Source organism: Vigna unguiculata, chromosome 1, assembly GCF_004118075.2.
Source record: "Vigna unguiculata cultivar IT97K-499-35 chromosome 1, ASM411807v1, whole genome shotgun sequence".
Lineage (NCBI taxonomy): Eukaryota > Viridiplantae > Streptophyta > Magnoliopsida > Fabales > Fabaceae > Vigna > Vigna unguiculata.
In genome coordinates this window covers 35,558,935-35,577,778 of record NC_040279.1, presented here as the reverse complement: position 1 = coordinate 35,577,778, position 18,844 = coordinate 35,558,935, and the positions used below count along the sequence as shown (strand labels likewise).

Genomic DNA, 18,844 nt, shown 5'->3' with positions numbered 1-18,844 from the left:
TGCAAAATTAAAGCCCAACACACAATAAAGTTGAAATGAAAGTGTAATAGAATGGTTTTAATCTAACCCATGTTAACAAATAAAAAAGATGAACAACTCTCTGAAGAGTAGTGGCAGTAGGATCAAAACTGCATAAGAATCAAATAGCATTTTAGGTTTAGTAACAAATGCAAAATTATATATGTCCAATTTCGTCAGAACACTTGACAACCAAAGAGAAAAGCAGATTAAGAACACCCTAACTATCACATGGTAAAGAATTCAAAGCAAATTAAAAATCAATAGAGCAAAAAGTTGACAAGGAAATACAATCACATTCCTTTTTTGGCACCAACAACACCATTTACTCTTATCAATTCAACAACTTTATTGTAAACTGGGGATATGGTACAGTGAAATACAAGAAGTATTACGATGAATGAAGTTAAAATACTAACAAAATAATTAGCAAAACATTCTAAAAAGTTAAAAATCCTCATCCATCTTGAACACATGTGCCCCTCCATTACCGTTCAAGCTAGACATAACGGAAGCCTTCTGATAGTCCCCAACGCGCTTTTCAAAGAAGTTAGTTTTGCCCTGGAGAGATATAAGCTCCATCCAGTCAAAGGGATTCTGAACACCGTACACCTTCCCGCATCCAAGCGCACCCAGCAACCGGTCCGCAACAAACTCAATATATTGACTCATTAGCTCCCCGTTCATCCCCACCAACGCACAGGGAAGCGCGTCGCACACAAACTCTCTCTCTATGTCAACCGCTTCGCGCACAATCTCCTTCACGCGCTCGTCGGTGAGCTTCCTCCTGAGGAGAGAGTACAAGAGGCACGCGAAGTCGCAGTGAAGCCCTTCATCTCGCGATATGAGTTCGTTGGAGAAGGTGAGGCCGGGCATCAAGCCGCGCTTCTTTAGCCAAAATATCGAGCAGAAGCTGCCGGAGAAGAAGATTCCCTCGACGCAGGCGAAGGCGACGAGGCGCTCGGCAAAGGAGTCGGTGGCATCGATCCAGCGCAAGGCCCATTGGGCCTTCTTGGCGACACAGGGGATGGTATCTACGGCGCGGAACAGGTGATTCTTTTCGGTGGAGTCTTTGATGTAGGTTTCCAAGAGGAGACTGTACATCTCGGAGTGGATGTTCTCGATGGCGATCTGGAAGCCGTAGAAAGCACGGGCCTCGGCGGCTTGGATTTCCTTCATGAAGCGGGCGGCGAGGTTTTCGAGAACGATGCCGTCGGAGGCGGCAAAGAAGGCGAGGACGTGGGTGATGAAGTAGCGCTCGCCGTCGGTGAGGGAGTCCCAGTGGCGGAGGTCTTGGGAAAGATCAACCTCTTCGGCGGTCCAGAAAGAGGCTTCGGCTTTCTTGTACATTTCCCAAATTTGGGGGTATTGGATTGGGAACATGCAGAACCGGTCGGGGTTCGGGGCCAGGAGTGGCTCTTCGGGGATCGCAGGCATTGTCGTGTTCTTGAATTGAAGCTGTTTTCAAATTTGAGAAGAGAATTGAGAATCTGGTTGGTGCTTGAGGGAGGAGATTGAGGGTTTATATAGAGAGAAATTTGGGTTTCAGTTTTGAATTTTGGAAGGAAAAAAAAAAAAAAAAAGAGAGATAAAGCGGGTGATTTTAAAATTTTGAGAAATCTTGCGGGAGAAGGAGGGACGGGGCAATTTAGGTATTTCCTGAAAAGAAAAATCTCGTGACCATCGGGCGTTGTTTTACGAAAGTGCCCTTGGAGAGACAAATACTAGAAGAATATAGGAGAGAGAAAGTAGTCTTAAGAGGTTAAAGTGATTTGGCAAAGAAAGTTTAAATTCTATCGTATAATACTTTTATTAACTTTTATTTTCAATTTTATTATCGGTTAAATAAGTATTTGTACCTTAATTTTAATTGAATTTTGAAATTAGTTTATTTTGAAATTTTAGATCAATTTAGTCATTTATCTTTTAAAATATGTAAATTTAGTCATTTTTATCAAATTTTGTTAGATTTATATAATATTTCGTACGCATTTTAAAATTGTATTTGAATTGTTTATATTGTTTGACACATTTTTACTTTAATGTTAAGTCAAATACTATTATGAAACACGTTTAAAATATCAAATAAACTTAACAAAATTTGATTAAAATGACTAAATTCACATATTTCAAAATATAAAAGACTAAATTGGTCCAAAGTTTCAAAATTTACTGAAAATTAATGACCAAAAACATATTTAACCCTTTTATTATTATTACTCTGTACAGTCGTTGAACATCACTTATAGAAAATATTCAAATCTATATACTTACGTAAGAAATTTGAAAATGCAAAATTATGAAATTTTAAATTATAATATAAAATATTATAAATCATATAAATATATATGAAATATTATGGATGTTAAAAAATTTTAAGAATTTTGAAAATATAAAATATATAATATATATAAAATAAATATATATAAAAAAATGTTATTTTATTTTATTCATATTATATATATATATATATATATATATATATATATATATATTAACCGAATATAACATATAAAATATTTATAATATCTTAATATTGATTTTTTAATTTTAAAATAATAACTAATTTAAATAAAAAAATATTAAATAAATAGTTTCAATCATGAGTTATATAATAAATTTTACAAAGAGATCAAACAAATTATGAATAAGGTTGTTTTACAAGAGTGTTATTGAATTTGATGATATTAAATTTAAAATTGGTATGGATAAAGTTGAAGTTGACCTATTTGATGTTATCAACCTTATTTATCATTTGATCAGTTAAATTAAGCTCAATGTATATTTTTCACCCTTCTTCGCATATTAACAAATAGTCAATCGACAATCATAGATAAATCAAGTGAAACTAGTCGTCAAATTTTTTTTTTAAATAAAATTACAAAATTATTGATGTTATAATTTTTTCCTTCCCAAATATGAATTAATACTAAATTCAAATTTAAATGAATAAAGACTCAAAGATAATATTATACTCTTGTTAATACTAAAATTGTTATGACTAACATTATTTGGTATGAATTTAGCAAAATTCTCTTTTTATATCTGTCTTGCTTTCTTTATTTATGTTTTGTGTTAACATAGTTTACCAACAAATTGATTGATTCCAAGTTTTACATTATAATTCATTTATGGAGTGGTTTAAAGATTATGTGAGACGTGTAGTTTTGAAAATTAATTAAATGGATAAATTAGTTATCAACTTTCCATTGTGATTTTTATTCATATTAGTCTAATTAGTCATATTATCAAATTCAATAACATTGAATATGGTTTTTTCTTTTTATTATTCAACATTCAAGATGTTTAACGTTGTATGTAACATACAAACACGATTTTTGTTAAACAAATATTAAAAACATGTTTAAAAACGTGATTCTACGTTAAGATACGATAAGTATTTTTTTTTTTCAATTTGTTATTTCAAGAAAGTAATTAATTTTATGAACTTAGACACTGATGAAATAAAACATAAATCAAATTAAATTAAATTAAAAGAAATAAAAATGCAACGTTTTATTTTGAAAATGGGGCTTCTTTTTTCTTCTTCAACGTGATCCAAAATAAAAAAATTTATGATAATAATTTTTTAATTCATTTTTAACTCACTATTTTAATCACCATTAAATAATTTATTTTAATTATTTTTAATTATATGATATGATATCTAATGATAATTAAAATAATAAATTAAAAATAAATCAAAAGAAATAGATTAAAATATTATTATCCTATCATAATATTAATAAGGGAACCAAAAGTTTGACGATTGCCTTATAAAATAAAAAGTAATTACAATCGTAACATAACAGTAATGATAAAATAGTATATAAAAACGTTTACACCATAAACAATTATCAGAATTGATATATTTGTATAAAAGTATAAAACAATTACCCATAACAATAGTTAATAAATAATAAAAGTAAAATTATATATCAAAAACAGTTATAAGAATTTGTATAAGTTTATCTATTAATAAGTTATTGATTTTTAAAACGATCAAATTATTTAAATGCAACTTCCAAAAATAATATATTTAAAATGGAAAAAGCCGCTCCTTGACACAGAAAAATGGCAGAATTATTGATTGTCTTAAATAAAGAAAAAAAGTTGATAGAAATGTAATTATAACTTTTTTTATATTACATTTTAAAAGATATTCTCTTTAAAATTGTAATAAATCTATTTGTTTCTTTTATTTCTCCCCGTTGCAAGAGAAAGAAGGCGTGCTATTAGAAATACTTTTTTAGTTATTTGGTAAGCAAATAATATGAAAAAAGTGTTATACGTTTTATTTACATTTACATGGAAGGAATTTTGATATTCCAACTATATTAATACTCTCAAAATCTATGGATTATTTATTATTATATAAAAAATTATTAAAATAGATAAAAAAATATATGGATTACATAAAATTCATGATAAAAATTACACATAATGTAACATAGACAAATTATATCTATTATAAAAAAATTCTAAATAAAAGATTAGAGTGCTCATATTTTTATTTATGAATGAAAATCAAATTAGCTAACTCATTGACACAATCACTTTTAAAGAAAAACATAAGAAATTCGTAAGTGCATGTGCTTACAAAAATTAAAGCATTATCATCATCTCTCTATAAGAGTTGAATAAAACTTTTGTTAATCCAAAAATTCATGATAAACTAAAGTATAATTAGTCTCAAACTATAGCCTTAAAAGTTTTTCCTCCAACAATGCTTCAAAGTATAAAGTACTCCTATAAACTCAACTTAAATAAAAAATACACACTCCTAAAAAATCAGAAAAACTATCTATATATTCACCATAACTTCCTGTCAAAATATCAACACATATAGTTAAATGATTGCAACTTTTAGTTGCACCATTAATATTTACCTTAAGCTTATTAGCATTAGAGTTTATCATATTACGTTCATAAATAAAACAATCCCGCAATTCCTAGTTTAAATATTGAAAATTGTAACATTGAAAAATCAAAAAACAATATCACTTATATGCATCTTATATTTATTTTTCAACCATACACATCAATCTTGAATTTGAAAAAACAAGTTTATTACTAAAATTGTGTTTTAGGAGCCTTACTAAATATGATACACCCAAAAAGTAAAAAAAATGTACCATTGATCGTAAAAGATAAGTCTTTTAAGACGTATAACAAAAGAAGAAAAGTCATTACTAGTGTAAAAGTGATCATTAGTCCAACTTACCCACTAACCATAGCAAGTTTCATACTCACACAAGAAAAATGTCAAATGTTGTATAGTAGTTATATATTTCATTTGCAAAAATATATATATATATATATATATATATATATATATATATATATATATATATATATATATGCAAATGAAAGATACAACAATTATACATAAATTATAACTTACCAAAAAGCGAGTAGGTTAAGTAAACTTTTATTTAGCTAAACCCGTGGTGAGCCAACACTTTGACATTCTTACATTTGTCAAAGTTATTTGACCCATGAGCATTTATCACTATTGAGAGAACAACCTTCATCATTCACTTTATCGAGTTGAGGACATTTAATCAAATGTTTTTTTCATCATCGGTTACAAAGGAATCAATATAAAAAATAACAAAATACTACATATCAGTAACAAAAACAACTTAACTAGTTAGAACAACATATAAACTAATATAAAAAGACAACCCAGTCCTTGATCTTTTTGAATAATAAATAACTTATAATCATGACACAACTTAAAAATATTATTGGATTATGCCTTTTTGCAATCGCAAAATGAAGAAAATAAAAAAAGATAAAAAAAAATTGAACAAAAAAATGTATTGATACCATTATTCAAATGAAAATAATATATTTAGAATCAATTTATTATTATTATTATTATTATTATTATTATTACTGTTAACTATTTTTTAGTCCATGAAATTTGATGTAAAATTGAATTTCGTATTTGTCTAAAATTTTGATATATTTTAGTCTTAAACTTTAAAAATGAATGGTACAGTCCTTTTAACCTTAATTATGTTAAATTTTGTTAAGGTGTCAAATGAGTTTCATGCTAATATTTGGATCATTTACATGGTTTGACACAAAGTTTTAAATGTGGACAAATTTTACTTTCATGTCAAACACTACTAAAAAAACTCATATTCATTGTCAATTTTATTTTCATTTTTTCTCCGTAAGGAATACTTACAAAATTTGTTATAAGAATAAAATTTGTAAGAAATTGTTACCAATTATTTTGTAAAATATTTTGTATAAAAAAAATTGTAAAAAATAGTTGCAAATTTTATAATTTTATAGAAGATAATTATCCTCAAATGAAATACCTACCAATTAAAATTCTTATAAAAAAGACAAAAAAAAAAGTTTCTTACAATTTTATTTAACAAATTTGTAAGAAAAATACCATGTAATATGAAAAATTATAATAATAAAAGTTCACGACTAAAAATATATTTAATCTTTATTATTATTATTATTATTTAGTATTGTTATTAGTCTTGTGACATCATTTATATGAAGTATTTACATATACAAATGTTGTAAAATGGAATTTGACCCTAGTAATACACTTAATAAATTATTATATCGAATGATACAAATAATTAGAGAATATTAACAACAAAATAACTTATGTTATTATTAATCCTACGCTTCATCCTCCAACTACTTCTCTCCATAACACAATTTTTGTTCCCAAAAATTTAATGATCTCCACAATTATATCAAATGACTAAAATTTAGAAAGAGAAAAAAATGGTTGCTATCATCTTTCAACTAAAACACTTACATAGTAAACAATGTTTTAATACGAAACTACTTATATTATAAGTTAACTCTTTAAAGTAATAAAATGTATCCAATCTCTGTAATCATCTTGCTGAAATATAAAGTTTAGATGAAATTGAATATAAGCTGCTTTAACTTGATTAAACGCAACCTAATTCAAACTAAATTTATACAAATTCCTTAAAAATTTCAAAAATTGACCATTATTTAAATACTGAATTAATTTTTATTATCTGCCTCGATCCCTCCCTATTCGTGTAGATTAAATAAGACGTTTTTATTATTTATAGAAAGTAAATTCAGTATACGAAAAAGAAAATTATCGTTTTAGTTTTTTTTGAATGCGATTTTGTTGCAAAAAAGCACTTTTTTTTTTCTCTATGATTCATAAGAATTGTATATTCGAAGTCTAAAACCATGGTATAATTTTGATATGGTGCCCATGGATTACCCAAAAACGCTGCATCAGTAGGTAGCTAGTTTTCCCCGTGCGCGCACCCCGTGGTGAATTGGCGGCGGCCCAATTGGTGATTTGTTTTTGTCTGTTTGTTAAAATCATTTTCACTAATTTTCTCTGACGCGTGGCGTGGAGGAGAGTGAGAAAGTAAGAAATAGCAGAGTGGAAAGTTTTGAGAATCAACAAACGGGTCAGTGTTTGCGGTGTATGCAGAGAGTGGAGGCGATTGGTGCCGATGGAGTTGAAAGAGATTCAGAGACTCGAAGGTCACACCGATAAGGTTTGGAGCTTGGATTGGAACCCCGCCACCGGACACGACGGTATTCCTCTCGTCTTTGCTTCATGCAGCGGCGACAAAACCGTCCGAATCTGGGAGCAGAACCTCTCCTCTGGTCTATGGGCCTGCAAGGTCTTTTTTCATATCAATTTCCATTCTCAATCATTGCGAAATTCAATTCTGTGGTATATTTTACAATTGAAGAAAATTGTGTTTGTAATAGTTTACTTTGATTGTGAAAATGGAATGTAGGCGGTTTTGGAAGAAACACACACTCGAACTGTTCGATCTTGTGCTTGGTCACCGTCGGGGAAGATTTTGGCCACTGGAAGTTTCGACGCCACCACTGCCATTTGGGAAAATGTTGGTGGCGATTTTGAGTGTGTTTCTACTTTGGAGGTGGGTTATTGCTAAATTCAACCTTTTGTTTTGTTGACTTTGGATGTTTGTTCTTTGGTAGTTGAACTTTACTTTGAGGTGAATGCGGTTTTACTACAGGGACATGAGAATGAAGTGAAGAGTGTGTGTTGGAATGCGTCTGGCACGTTGCTTGCAACTTGTAGTAGAGATAAGTCTGTTTGGATATGGGAAGTGCTGCCCGGGAATGAGTTTGAGTGCGTGTCTGTGCTGCAAGGACATGCGCAGGATGTGAAAATGGTGAAGTGGCATCCCACAGAGGATATCTTATTTTCGTGTAGTTATGATAATAATATTAAGGTATCGCTGATGCAAAAGTGGCTGCCTATATAATTTCATTTTTCTTTTCTTTTGTTACTTGTGCTTGCTTCCTTTGCGGTTGAATGATTGAGCAATGTACAAAGTTAACACTGAATTTCTTCCAGGTTTGGGCGGATGAAGGTGATAGCGACGATTGGCAATGCGTTCAAACGCTTGGGGAACCTAATAAGTACCATTTCTTAATCTCTTTCATCACCTTCAAGTTTACAGCTTCTTGGTTTTCTTATCTTTGTAGCGACGACTGTTTTTTCCGTATGTTATGTAAAATGTATTGTGCATATATGTTGACCATCATTGTCATTGTTAATTTTAACTTAATTCATTTATGTATAATGTTGTTATTTGTCAGTGGACATACTTCGACTGTCTGGGCTCTCTCCTTTAATGCGAGTGGTGACAAAATGGTTTCGTGTAGGTAAGCCAAAATTTCTTTTGCTCGCGTCTTTAATTGTTTTATCATTTTCTTTAACTTCTGCGACATTTTTTTTATGGCAAACCGTTATGGCAGCGATGATCTTACCGTGAAGGTCTGGGGAACAGAAAACACAGAGATTCAATCTGGTGGTGGATTTGCACCCTGGTTAGTATTTCACTAGTTACTTTTATGCCTCTCTTACATTATTTTTTTCCCTTCTATAGAATACTAGAATATGTATTTGACATCTCATATTTTATAAGAAGCTATTTGATGCTAACCATTCACATTTATGTACGGATGTTATTGTTATGGGTTGTTGCTTTAAATCTTGAAACTGGTTTTCCCAGAGGAACATTGTAAAGTGGTAGAGGACCTATTTTTTGGGATAAAGCATATGGACTGGAAGTAGAGTGTATTATGATATAACCAGTAGCTCTTTAACAGTCTCGAGTGGAACAATAGAAGTACATAAAACCAGATTTTGTTTGAATATTTAGTGCTTAATTCTTTCCCTTCTTAACATCCTGGTTTTAGGACCTCTTCTCTAATCCCTCCACACTAGTCAATATCACGCTGTAGTGGACTGGAGCTGCCCTGATTTGCTATGGGATTCAAATAGTGAAGATTTTCCAGTAATTGTCATTCGGTCATAATAATGGCGAAAATAGCATATTTTCACTTGCCATAGCTGGCTATATGAAGTTACCTCTGTTTTGACCTTTCTTCCTTCAGACTTTTAAGGATATCTTTTTTCCTCTGTTTAATCCTTTATTCTCCCATTCAACTTTCCAGTTCACATTATTATAATATGATCTAATTTTGTATTTATTTTTTTCTATTAATTCCGTCATCTTCTTTCATATTTTGACTTCATTACTATGTCTTTATTGCTCCTAGATTGATGGTGGTTGTGTGCTTAAACTGTGACTTTTATTATTTATTTTGAATTTCTTTAGTTTTGGGTTTTCTTTTGTTTTTGAGGATTTATATGCGCACTATAAACTTTTTAGTTTGTATTATATTATTTGAAATAGTGTCCATCCTGTTATCATGCTATAGCGAGTTTAGAGTTAGCCACTGCGCTGTGCTCTTTGAGATTGATAACTATAATGATTACACCATGACCCATTGCTTGCTTGCTGTTGTCTCACGATTCCCCTGCCACTTTATCTTAAACTCAATATTTTGAAATATCTGATCTTTGAAGTCGTAATCTGACTGTCAATTCTGCTATATTCATATAATAGTTTGGAATAGATTGAAACACAATCGTTAGTTTCTTTCAAATATTATGAAATCAATTGCACAGGTTGGTTGTGTTCATAATACTATTTTTTACCATAGCTGACTGTCAATTCTTCTATATTCATATAATAGTTTGGAATAGATTGAAACACCATCGTTAGTTTCTTTCAAATATTATAAAATCAATTGCATAGGTTGGTTGTGTTCATAATACTATTTTTTACTATAGCATATCACTTAATAATGAAGGCATATTAATATACTCCTTTCCTTCCCGGATATTTTAATTTTTTTTCTTATTGGAATTTCAGGAGACATCTTTGCACTCTTACAGGGTATCATGATCGGACAATTTTCTCAGTTCATTGGTCAAGGTAAAATGACACTTGCGTCTCACTGGGCATTTACATAAACTTGCTTTGCTGCTTTTGATACCGCAATTTCTATCTATAATATATGTGTGGCTTTGAGAATGCCAATATTTTTATCAATGTCTATTCCTGATGTTGATGATGTCAAATTAAGCAACATTATTATGGAATAAACGAAACTATTATGTTATCGAGTAAATCGGCCAACCTCCATATTTAAAAGTTATGCTGACTTTCTTCGTACATTGTGGATGGATTACCCTCTTTCAATCTTTGGGCGTCATTGATATTTTCAAAAGTGTAAGAATGATTTTTTTATTTATACAACATTGTGTGGATCAACCGTTAGTTCATCACTTAATGCTTTCCATTTTCTTAATTGATAGCCAGATGAACACAATGATGCACTTCTTGTTTGTTATCATGGTATCAGATGTGAGATGTATCATCTTTTTTTTTTTTTTTTTATAAATCTGACATTTATGTACCCTGTGTGCTGGTATGACAGAGAAGGTATCTTTGCCAGTGGAGCCGCTGATGATGCTATACGCCTTTTTGTGGATGACAATGAAAGTCAGGTATGCCTATTATTTACTTGTTAATGCAGTTACCCGAATACATAAGCAGTTCAAATGACACATTGTCGTCATTCATTCCTAATGTACTTTGTGTACTTATTGCCTAATAGATAAATTCAGTTGTCAGGATGTAGTGTGTAATTGTAAAAAAATAGGTTTAGTTATGATTGGGACTAGTTTATTCATTGAATATTTTAGAAACTACGGATGGGAATGTTTACTTGAATATTCACGTCTCAAACTCAGAAAAGTGCTTGTGTTCTCCTGCTGGAAAATTCTCTCATATATTGGGTATCCTAATTAAGAAGTGAATATCAGTTACTAAGTTGGTGCTGCACGATAAATCGCAAAGACTTTGTTTGGTTTAAAGTTTAAATGTCCAGCTAACCTGTGCTGTATTTTTCTGGTTTTAGTGATAAGAAAATTTAATCTGCTGGTCAACTGTGGCTGTTGGTCCCTCAACCTAAGGACCTCTTTTTTCCTCATTCTGACTACTGGTGGGGAGAGCAAGTGTCATTGTTTATCATGACACGTAATTTTAACTCACTAGGGATGCCAGTGGGAGCATATTGGTATTTTATACTAGCATGTTTATTCTAAAGTGTAGGAAGAGTCTGCACAGAAAGGAGAAGCATCGGATTCTTTGTGCCCATTAATAGTTTCGTTTCTGCTGTAAAATCACGCACTTTAAATCAGACACTTCGTGATTCTATAATGCCATTGGCTATTTGTGCATATCATTAGCCTGGAATTTCTTGATTTGTTTGTACTTGCTAACAAGGACAAGAGTAGCAAAAGACATGACAAACCAATGCCAAATGTTTCTTTATTTACAACATAAATGCAGACAACGCTCAGTCACTCAGTGATAATATTAACTGTATTTGCAACTGTATTTATCTGGATCTAGTTTTTATTTGAACAATGTTTTATTTTGAAGAGATTAGCATGATGTTCTTGCATACTGTTTGAGTTTACTGACGAGCTGGAGCAGCTGGTTTCCATTTTTTCTTAATATAATAATCTCCCTTCTCAATTTCAATGTATATTTTCGTACTTGCATCGGATCCTTTTGTTTAGATGCTCTTCTCGGTGTCTGAGAACGTTGGGGTGTTTTGAACCTCTACAGCTGTGCTGTTGTTATTAAGAGATAAATCATTGAAAGCCAAGTCCCTGAAAAATTCAAACTACTATGAGATTGTATGATTGTGTTGTAAGATAATGACCAAAATTGAACACTAGGATTTTAAATAATTGACTGTCTTTGTAGATCGTAGATGCATACCACTATCTAGAAACGAAAAAAAGAAGGTTAAAACTGACAATTTTATTGCTTAGGTTGATGGTCCTCTCTACAAGTTGCTGCTAAAGAAAGAGAAGGCTCATGACATGGATGTAAATTTTGTGCAGTGGAGCCCTGGGGTAAGATTCTTATACGCTACTCTAATGGAATCGCATTGATAACGCAACGAGTATCTGTTTCCACACACATCGAGTGGATGGAATTGTGGATTTCACTGCTAAATTAGATAATGCTCTTAGCTTATCGTGTCTGTGTCTGAATATGGTCTCTTAATATCATTGTGATAACTTGTATGATCTATGAAGTAATTGTGGTTTGTTGGTATCTATTATCAGTAATGTGTTAACTGACAGGCATTGGTAGACTTTGCACCACGAAGGATAAAATACATTTTCTTTAGTGTAAAAGGAAATTTAGAAAACATGTAGTTTGCTAACGACTCCCTAATAGCTTACAAAATCTTAGGGGCCATTTTGATTTTAGAAAAAAGTTCTCTTTTCACTATTAGTTATAAATACAACTTTGTTTCCTGTTTTTAAAGATTTGTATAGGGACATTGAAGATAACTTTTTATTCTTTTCATTGTTTCGTGCTCAAATCTTTCAAAGAATCAAGTACAAACTAGAAAGTAATTCTGTATTAAAAGTAAACAGGAAATAAAAACGATTATTTTTTCTTAAATCAAACAATCATTTACATATTTAGAGAATGGTGACCTATATTATATTAGCATTTTTTTCTTGTGTCTGTCTCTGCAATTGGTAACAGTTTTATTTACTAAATAGGAGAAGCCGCTGCTAGCCTCTGCAAGCGATGATGGGACAATCAAGGTGTGGGAGTTGATATCATAATGATGATGCTAGTTTTTTCTCATTTGCTGTATGAGTAGCACAAATTTACTCTGATGGAGCCTATAGAAGTGCTAGATGTGCAGGCACCCTCATAGTTCTTTTTCTATTATCTTAAGTTACATTTACTACAATTTTGAAACAGATATTGATTATTGTATTTTTTAGGGAAGTCAGGAGTGTGACTGTAAATTGTAATTACTGTCAACTAAACTTTTACATTTTTGCTCAAGAGTTGCTAAAAATTTGCTTACTCTAGGGTGAACTGGGATCGTAAATATGCTTTACTTTCGTTAGTTATAATGATAGAATGAAAAAGAAGGATACTCACTAATCAAGGTGGCAACTTGATGTCTGAACTGATTTCCATAACTATAGCAAGATGTAATTGAGTAGCAAACCCCATGCCCACAATTTCTTGACGGGTCACAAATCTAGCTTTGAGTTTTCACTAAATTTTGTTAGCCGTAAATTTCACATTTTCACTAGTATGCCCCCCAACAATGTATACTGCACAGGGAGGACTAGTGTATAAAAAAATGAGCATCATAAGTATCGAGATATACACTACAGAGGTAGATGACATGAGGGTCCAAATGCAAATGATTCCTTCACTTTTTTGGTAGGTAAAACTGTTATATTAATTCTGATGAGTACTTGAACATTTAACATTTGACTATACAATTTGAAAGAGTTTTGATGAATCATGACTAAACAGATGCATTTCTGTTTTCGTGAATAAAATTTCTTCTATCCAAATTGGGCTCGTTTAAATCGTTGGCATTTGTTGCAATAAAATATGCTTGAGTCAGAAACGATGCATCTTTTAACCCCAATACACGTTACTTTTTTTCTATGAAAAAAACTAGCGTAATTATTTCTCAAAGGCTGAAAGTTATTTATTTACATTACATATGTGACTTCTTAAGCATTTGGGAAATTGCTTGAACTAATTAATGACTTGATTTTTCTCGAAAGAAAGAAAGACACAAGTGCTGAAACTGAAAACAGTGACAATGAATAAAATATAACAACTTGATAATAGTTTACAAATTTGAAGTTCGGAAATGTTGGTTGAGTTATTGAAACGTATCTTAAAAATCCCCGAAAATGTAATTGTGAAAAAAGAAAAAAAAAACAAATATAAAGATTATGATTACTAAACAATCCGTGATGAATATGTGGTTGTCGTTAAAGTGAATCACAGAAACGAAAAATCTAACACCTGTTCTCTATTCTTAGTCCAGCAGCATTTGCTCTTGTACACTCTTCAACCAAAGCCTCTCGTGCAGTGGAGATTCTGGTTGTAACCAAAGGGGCATCAAAAGCTGCGCAATCTATCCAATCCTTCAACAGCTCCTCCTGACCCCACATATCAGGAATCCAAACCCTCCCAGCCACTTCAACTCTATGCCGCTTCAGCCTCTCGCGTCCACTATCCTCTTCTAAACCCTCTTGCAATGCCATTTTCTCCTCCTCACAAAGAATGGATTTTGAAGCAGATGGGTCTTCCTCGGTCACACCCTTATCTCTATCAATACCATCGTGGCTAACTTCACTCAAGGAGAATAAGGGGTTTTGCTGTTGCTGTTGCTTCTGTTCCTCCATGTTGTTGATGATATCTTGAGTTGTGTTAAGGTCCAATGGGTTTGAAGGAATCTGGTGATGAGATTCAGCAGAGGATCGGTGAGCCATTGAAGGGTTTTCATGCAATTGGAGAAAGGGTGGGTGTTGTGTGGGGAATAAAGGAAAGGGAGTGGGTGGGAAATCAGTTTACACGTCGCCCACAGAGTTTCTTTTGTATGGTAAGTGACAAACCTACGTGTCTTGTTTGAGAAGGGATTCTATTTGTGTGGTGTCTCAGTTCCCACTCCCTCACTGTTATTAAATATGCCAAAATGGAATGAAAAGAAAAAGAAACACTCTCTTCTCTTCTCTTCTCTCTCTCTCTGCTAAAACAAAGCAAACACCATTCCTTCCATTGATTTTTTTTTGGAGGATTCTGAGGTTGACGTTCATCTCTCATTCTTCCCTTTCAACCAATCACCTTCTCCTATCTGATTTTTTTTTTCTTTTTTCTTTTTTCCGATGGTAATATTTTTCATTAAATCATTATTCACTCCAAAAATACATATACACTTCTGTCTTCTGACGTGCTTTTGATGAGACAGATACGCTTTAGATGCCAGAACAGATATTTCTGTTATTCTTTTCAAACTTTTTCCCTTACGACAATATTAGTGTGAGCTCTTCGTATCACACAATAACTTTTTTATTTTTCATTTTATTTTTATAATTGAGTTTAAAAACACAACAAAATCAACGATTTTTCTTTTGGTGAACAGACCAAAAATATCAGATGAAACACCAAATATATATATATAAGGAGTGGAAAAATGGTTGCCGCGTAAATTAAAATATCTTTCATTCTAACACAAACTTCTTAAAAGAACAGTATTTTTTTTTTTATCTTGTAAGTTGAGCTTATTTAATCATTCATTGATTTTATTGGAATTTGAGAGTTTTATATTGTTCTCAGATTTTATAATCTTTCGTTTTCTTATTTATTTATAACCTGTGTATTACATTTTCAATTGTTACACAGGAAAAAAAATCAATATTGTCATTGAATTCTAAAATTTTATTCAAACTTAGACAAGTTTAGAATTAAAAAATCAATCGAAACCTCTAAAACTACTCATTGTGGAAAAGGAAGATAGAAGAGAAATCTCATTTTAATCCATTGCAAGCTTTTTTTGTCAATTTCATAACGAGCATTCTCACAGTAACCATCATGGCTAGAAAAAACAAATACCCAAATATTTCAAATTCTCATGAATAACTTTTCAACGACTTGGACGCATGTTTATGATAGATTAAAGTGGAGGATAGGGAAATAAAAAGCAATAATCATGCGATAAGTGAGTTTAATATTATAAAAAAATTTATATTGTCCACCAAGAATGATATTAATGAATTGTATATAATTGTCGTAAACGTCAAGGAATTTACACTGCATAAAAAAATTAGTCTATAAACAAATTAATTTATATAAGTACAGTAAACATTCATTTAAGTTTGTATTTTGATTTTGAGAGTTTGATGTTAATTTTATTGAGATACAGACTTATGAAGTTTTATAAGTTATATTATAATATGAAATATTAATGGTCATATAATTACAATATCAAATATTATCAGTGTCGAAAATTTATAGGGATTGTGAAGATATTAAAGATATGAGATATAAGAGATATGTTACCGAAGGAAATTATTATTTTATATTATTTATATGAGTGAGTTTAAAGATTCTCTTTATTTATCATCGGATCAGTTAAATGAAGCTAAGGGTGTGTTCTCTACCTTTTGTTACATCTTACACAATGGTCAATCGAAAATCACATGTGAATGAATTGAAAATAATTATTACATGATTTTACTTGATCTTTGATTCGAAAATTTTTCCTTTATAAATATGAATTTAGATGGAATACAAATTTAAATGAGTACATATTTAAACAAATATTTACTGTAACACTTAAGATGATTTTAAGATATTAGGAAAAATAACACCGACCCAATTTTCTTAAGAAATCAATTTTTTTTAAACATGTTTTATAATTTCTTCCTTTATTTATTTTTCTTCCCTCCAGAACTATTTCATACACAAACGGCCAAATAACGAATAAAAAAAAGTTTTGATTGTACCTTGAGCTATCTATACCACATTATTATTTATATCGATTATTATTTTCCTTTTTGATGAAAAGAAAAGCATCAATTATGAAATTTGAGATGTACCTCATGTTTGTGTCTTTTCAACACCGTATAGGACAGATTCGACTAATATACCAAAAAAAATTATTAACGTACACAAATTATTAATGTGTACTTGTGGATGAGTGTGAGAGAAATAAGATCTAGAGAGGAAAAATGAAAAATATAACAAATAATGTAAGGAAAATTAAATAATTATGGATTGAGCTCTGGAATAGCAAATGCCTCTTTTTTCTTTAAAAAAAATGGAGATGGAATGAAGTTAAATTGTTTTCATATAGAATATAAGTTATTTGAAAGAATTTATTAAAATAAACTGAAAATAGGATATAAATATATATTATAACTACTTTTGAAACTCCTTTGAAGCGCTTAAAAAAAGATCTATCTCATAAAAAAAGCTGAATAATTTATTTTGGATAGACTTATCTCAACGTATATTTAAACTTGTAAGTTAATTCAATTTTTCAGAGATTTAGTTTTTAATTTTTTAAATGTAAATCAAATTGAATCCGCGGTTGAATGAATTCGAGCTATCACTTATTAACAATAACTTTTTTATATTTTTTAATATAATTATTTATGATTTTTAATTATATAAGTTGACCGTTTAATTTTTTTTAAATACTTTAACGTTGTCCAGTTATATTTAAATACCTTTTTTATCAATCACTACTTGTCTCATTTTACCCGTTAGTTGCACTTGCACACCAGGAAGAAAAAACAAATAAATGTCATAAAATAAAATCAGCAAAAAGAATAAAACTATTCAATTTTGAAACAATTTAATTCTTCATTTTGAATCGGTCTCTGTCTCAATAAAGTTTACAATAATTTAGATAGAAAATTTGTAAAAAGTAATTAAATTTAAGAGAAAAAAATATATTTTTATAGTATATATTTTGTTTGAATATTAACTTTATTAATTATTAAAATTCTAGTAATTTGTCGAAGCATTAATGGCTAAAATTATAAAGTTTCAAATTAAAAAAATCATATTTTCTTTCTTCTTTTTACTGTAAAAGTTAAATTGTCGTATCTAAAATCTAAATTCAATATTTAAGTAATGTTATTGTTATGGATTTAGTTTTTCTAGGACATATAGATAATAGAGTTTAAAATATAACTTTTTTTTTTTTTTTTAGGTTTTCGTCCACCATAATTTCTTGTAGTTTTAGATGAAAGATAACAAAGAATGAATCAGATATACTTGATTGAATAAGAATGAATCAAATTTAATTTATCAATTTTTCGTTCAAAGTAAGTTTTATTTTGTTTTTCTTAAATATTGAATTTTCAGTTTTTTATTTTATGTGAAGTTTTTGTCTTGGCCTATGAAATCTAACTGGAAAACGAGTTTATATAGTGACATGTTTAGTTTTTTTAATAAGGTTTTATATACATTAAAATTTCCATGACTCTTTTTTTTATCTTTGATGTGGGTGATTTGAAGAGTGAAGTGTTTAGAAGTAGGAGAAACTATTTAAATTTCGTAATTGTAGTTAAAATAAATTGTAAACCCTATAAGATGAAGATATTGGATGTCTTTAACAATGTAGGTTTTTGTTGGATAAAAAAAGGATACACCTAAACTCTTGATTTTTGTGTGGTTGTTTAGGTGTGAAAGTTGAAATTGTAATATTAAAGTTATGTTAATAAGATTGGGTTATACAAGTGATTATATAAGCATATAATGCTGTAATTATTTTGTAAGAATGAATTAAATTTAGTATATTTGTTGTTGAATGAATAAAGTGTTTAAATATAATTAAATTGAGATAACTATATGAGTGGTGTTAAGGAAGAAATGCTTAGAATTCAAATTAAATGCATTGGTTCAACTGAAAATCAAATTCAGTTATAAATCAATTAAACGATAAATTTTTTTCTCAAACAAATTATAATTTTAGTAAGAAAGATATTAAACTAATTTTATATTATATTAGAGTTTGTACCCTCAAACTCTATTTTAAACAAACAACTTATCAAAACAATTAGTTGCTTAATAATTTTGGT

The 18,844-nt window shown here is 30.1% G+C and overlaps 3 protein-coding genes across 4 annotated transcripts; 1 reads left to right on the top strand and 2 right to left on the bottom strand.

Annotated features, from left to right (window-relative positions):
• Positions 1-294: 294 nt before the first annotated feature.
• LOC114180721 (ribonucleoside-diphosphate reductase small chain-like) lies at positions 295-1,593 on the bottom strand. Its single transcript, XM_028067022.1, has one exon. The coding sequence runs from the start codon at positions 1,453-1,455 to the stop codon at positions 466-468; it is 990 nt and encodes a 329-aa protein (XP_027922823.1). The 5' UTR covers positions 1,456-1,593; the 3' UTR covers positions 295-465.
• A 5,636-nt stretch (positions 1,594-7,229) lies between these two features.
• Positions 7,230-13,305, top strand: LOC114180711 (protein CIA1-like). Its single transcript, XM_028067016.1, has 10 exons — positions 7,230-7,682; positions 7,803-7,949; positions 8,049-8,267; positions 8,393-8,457; positions 8,638-8,703; positions 8,797-8,868; positions 10,263-10,325; positions 10,831-10,900; positions 12,239-12,322; positions 12,989-13,305. Exons 1-10 carry the CDS (start codon positions 7,509-7,511, stop codon positions 13,052-13,054), a joined length of 1,026 nt encoding a protein of 341 aa, XP_027922817.1. The 5' UTR covers positions 7,230-7,508; the 3' UTR covers positions 13,055-13,305.
• LOC114180730 (protein BIC1-like) lies at positions 11,636-14,975 on the bottom strand. Of its 2 annotated transcripts, XR_003603708.1 has the most exons (3): positions 14,277-14,968; positions 13,383-13,561; positions 11,984-12,073 (listed from the first exon to the last, which is right to left on the bottom strand). XR_003603708.1 is itself a non-coding variant. In XM_028067029.1 (2 exons), the coding sequence occupies exons 1-2, from the start codon at positions 14,744-14,746 to the stop codon at positions 11,977-11,979; spliced, it is 567 nt and encodes a 188-aa protein (XP_027922830.1). In that variant the 5' UTR covers positions 14,747-14,975; the 3' UTR covers positions 11,636-11,976. The 2 variants fall into 2 exon arrangements, 1 of the variants encoding a protein (XP_027922830.1); XM_028067029.1 differs by lacking the exon at positions 13,383-13,561 and having other exon boundaries at positions 11,636-12,073; positions 14,277-14,975.
• Between the last annotated feature and the right edge of the window lie 3,869 nt (positions 14,976-18,844).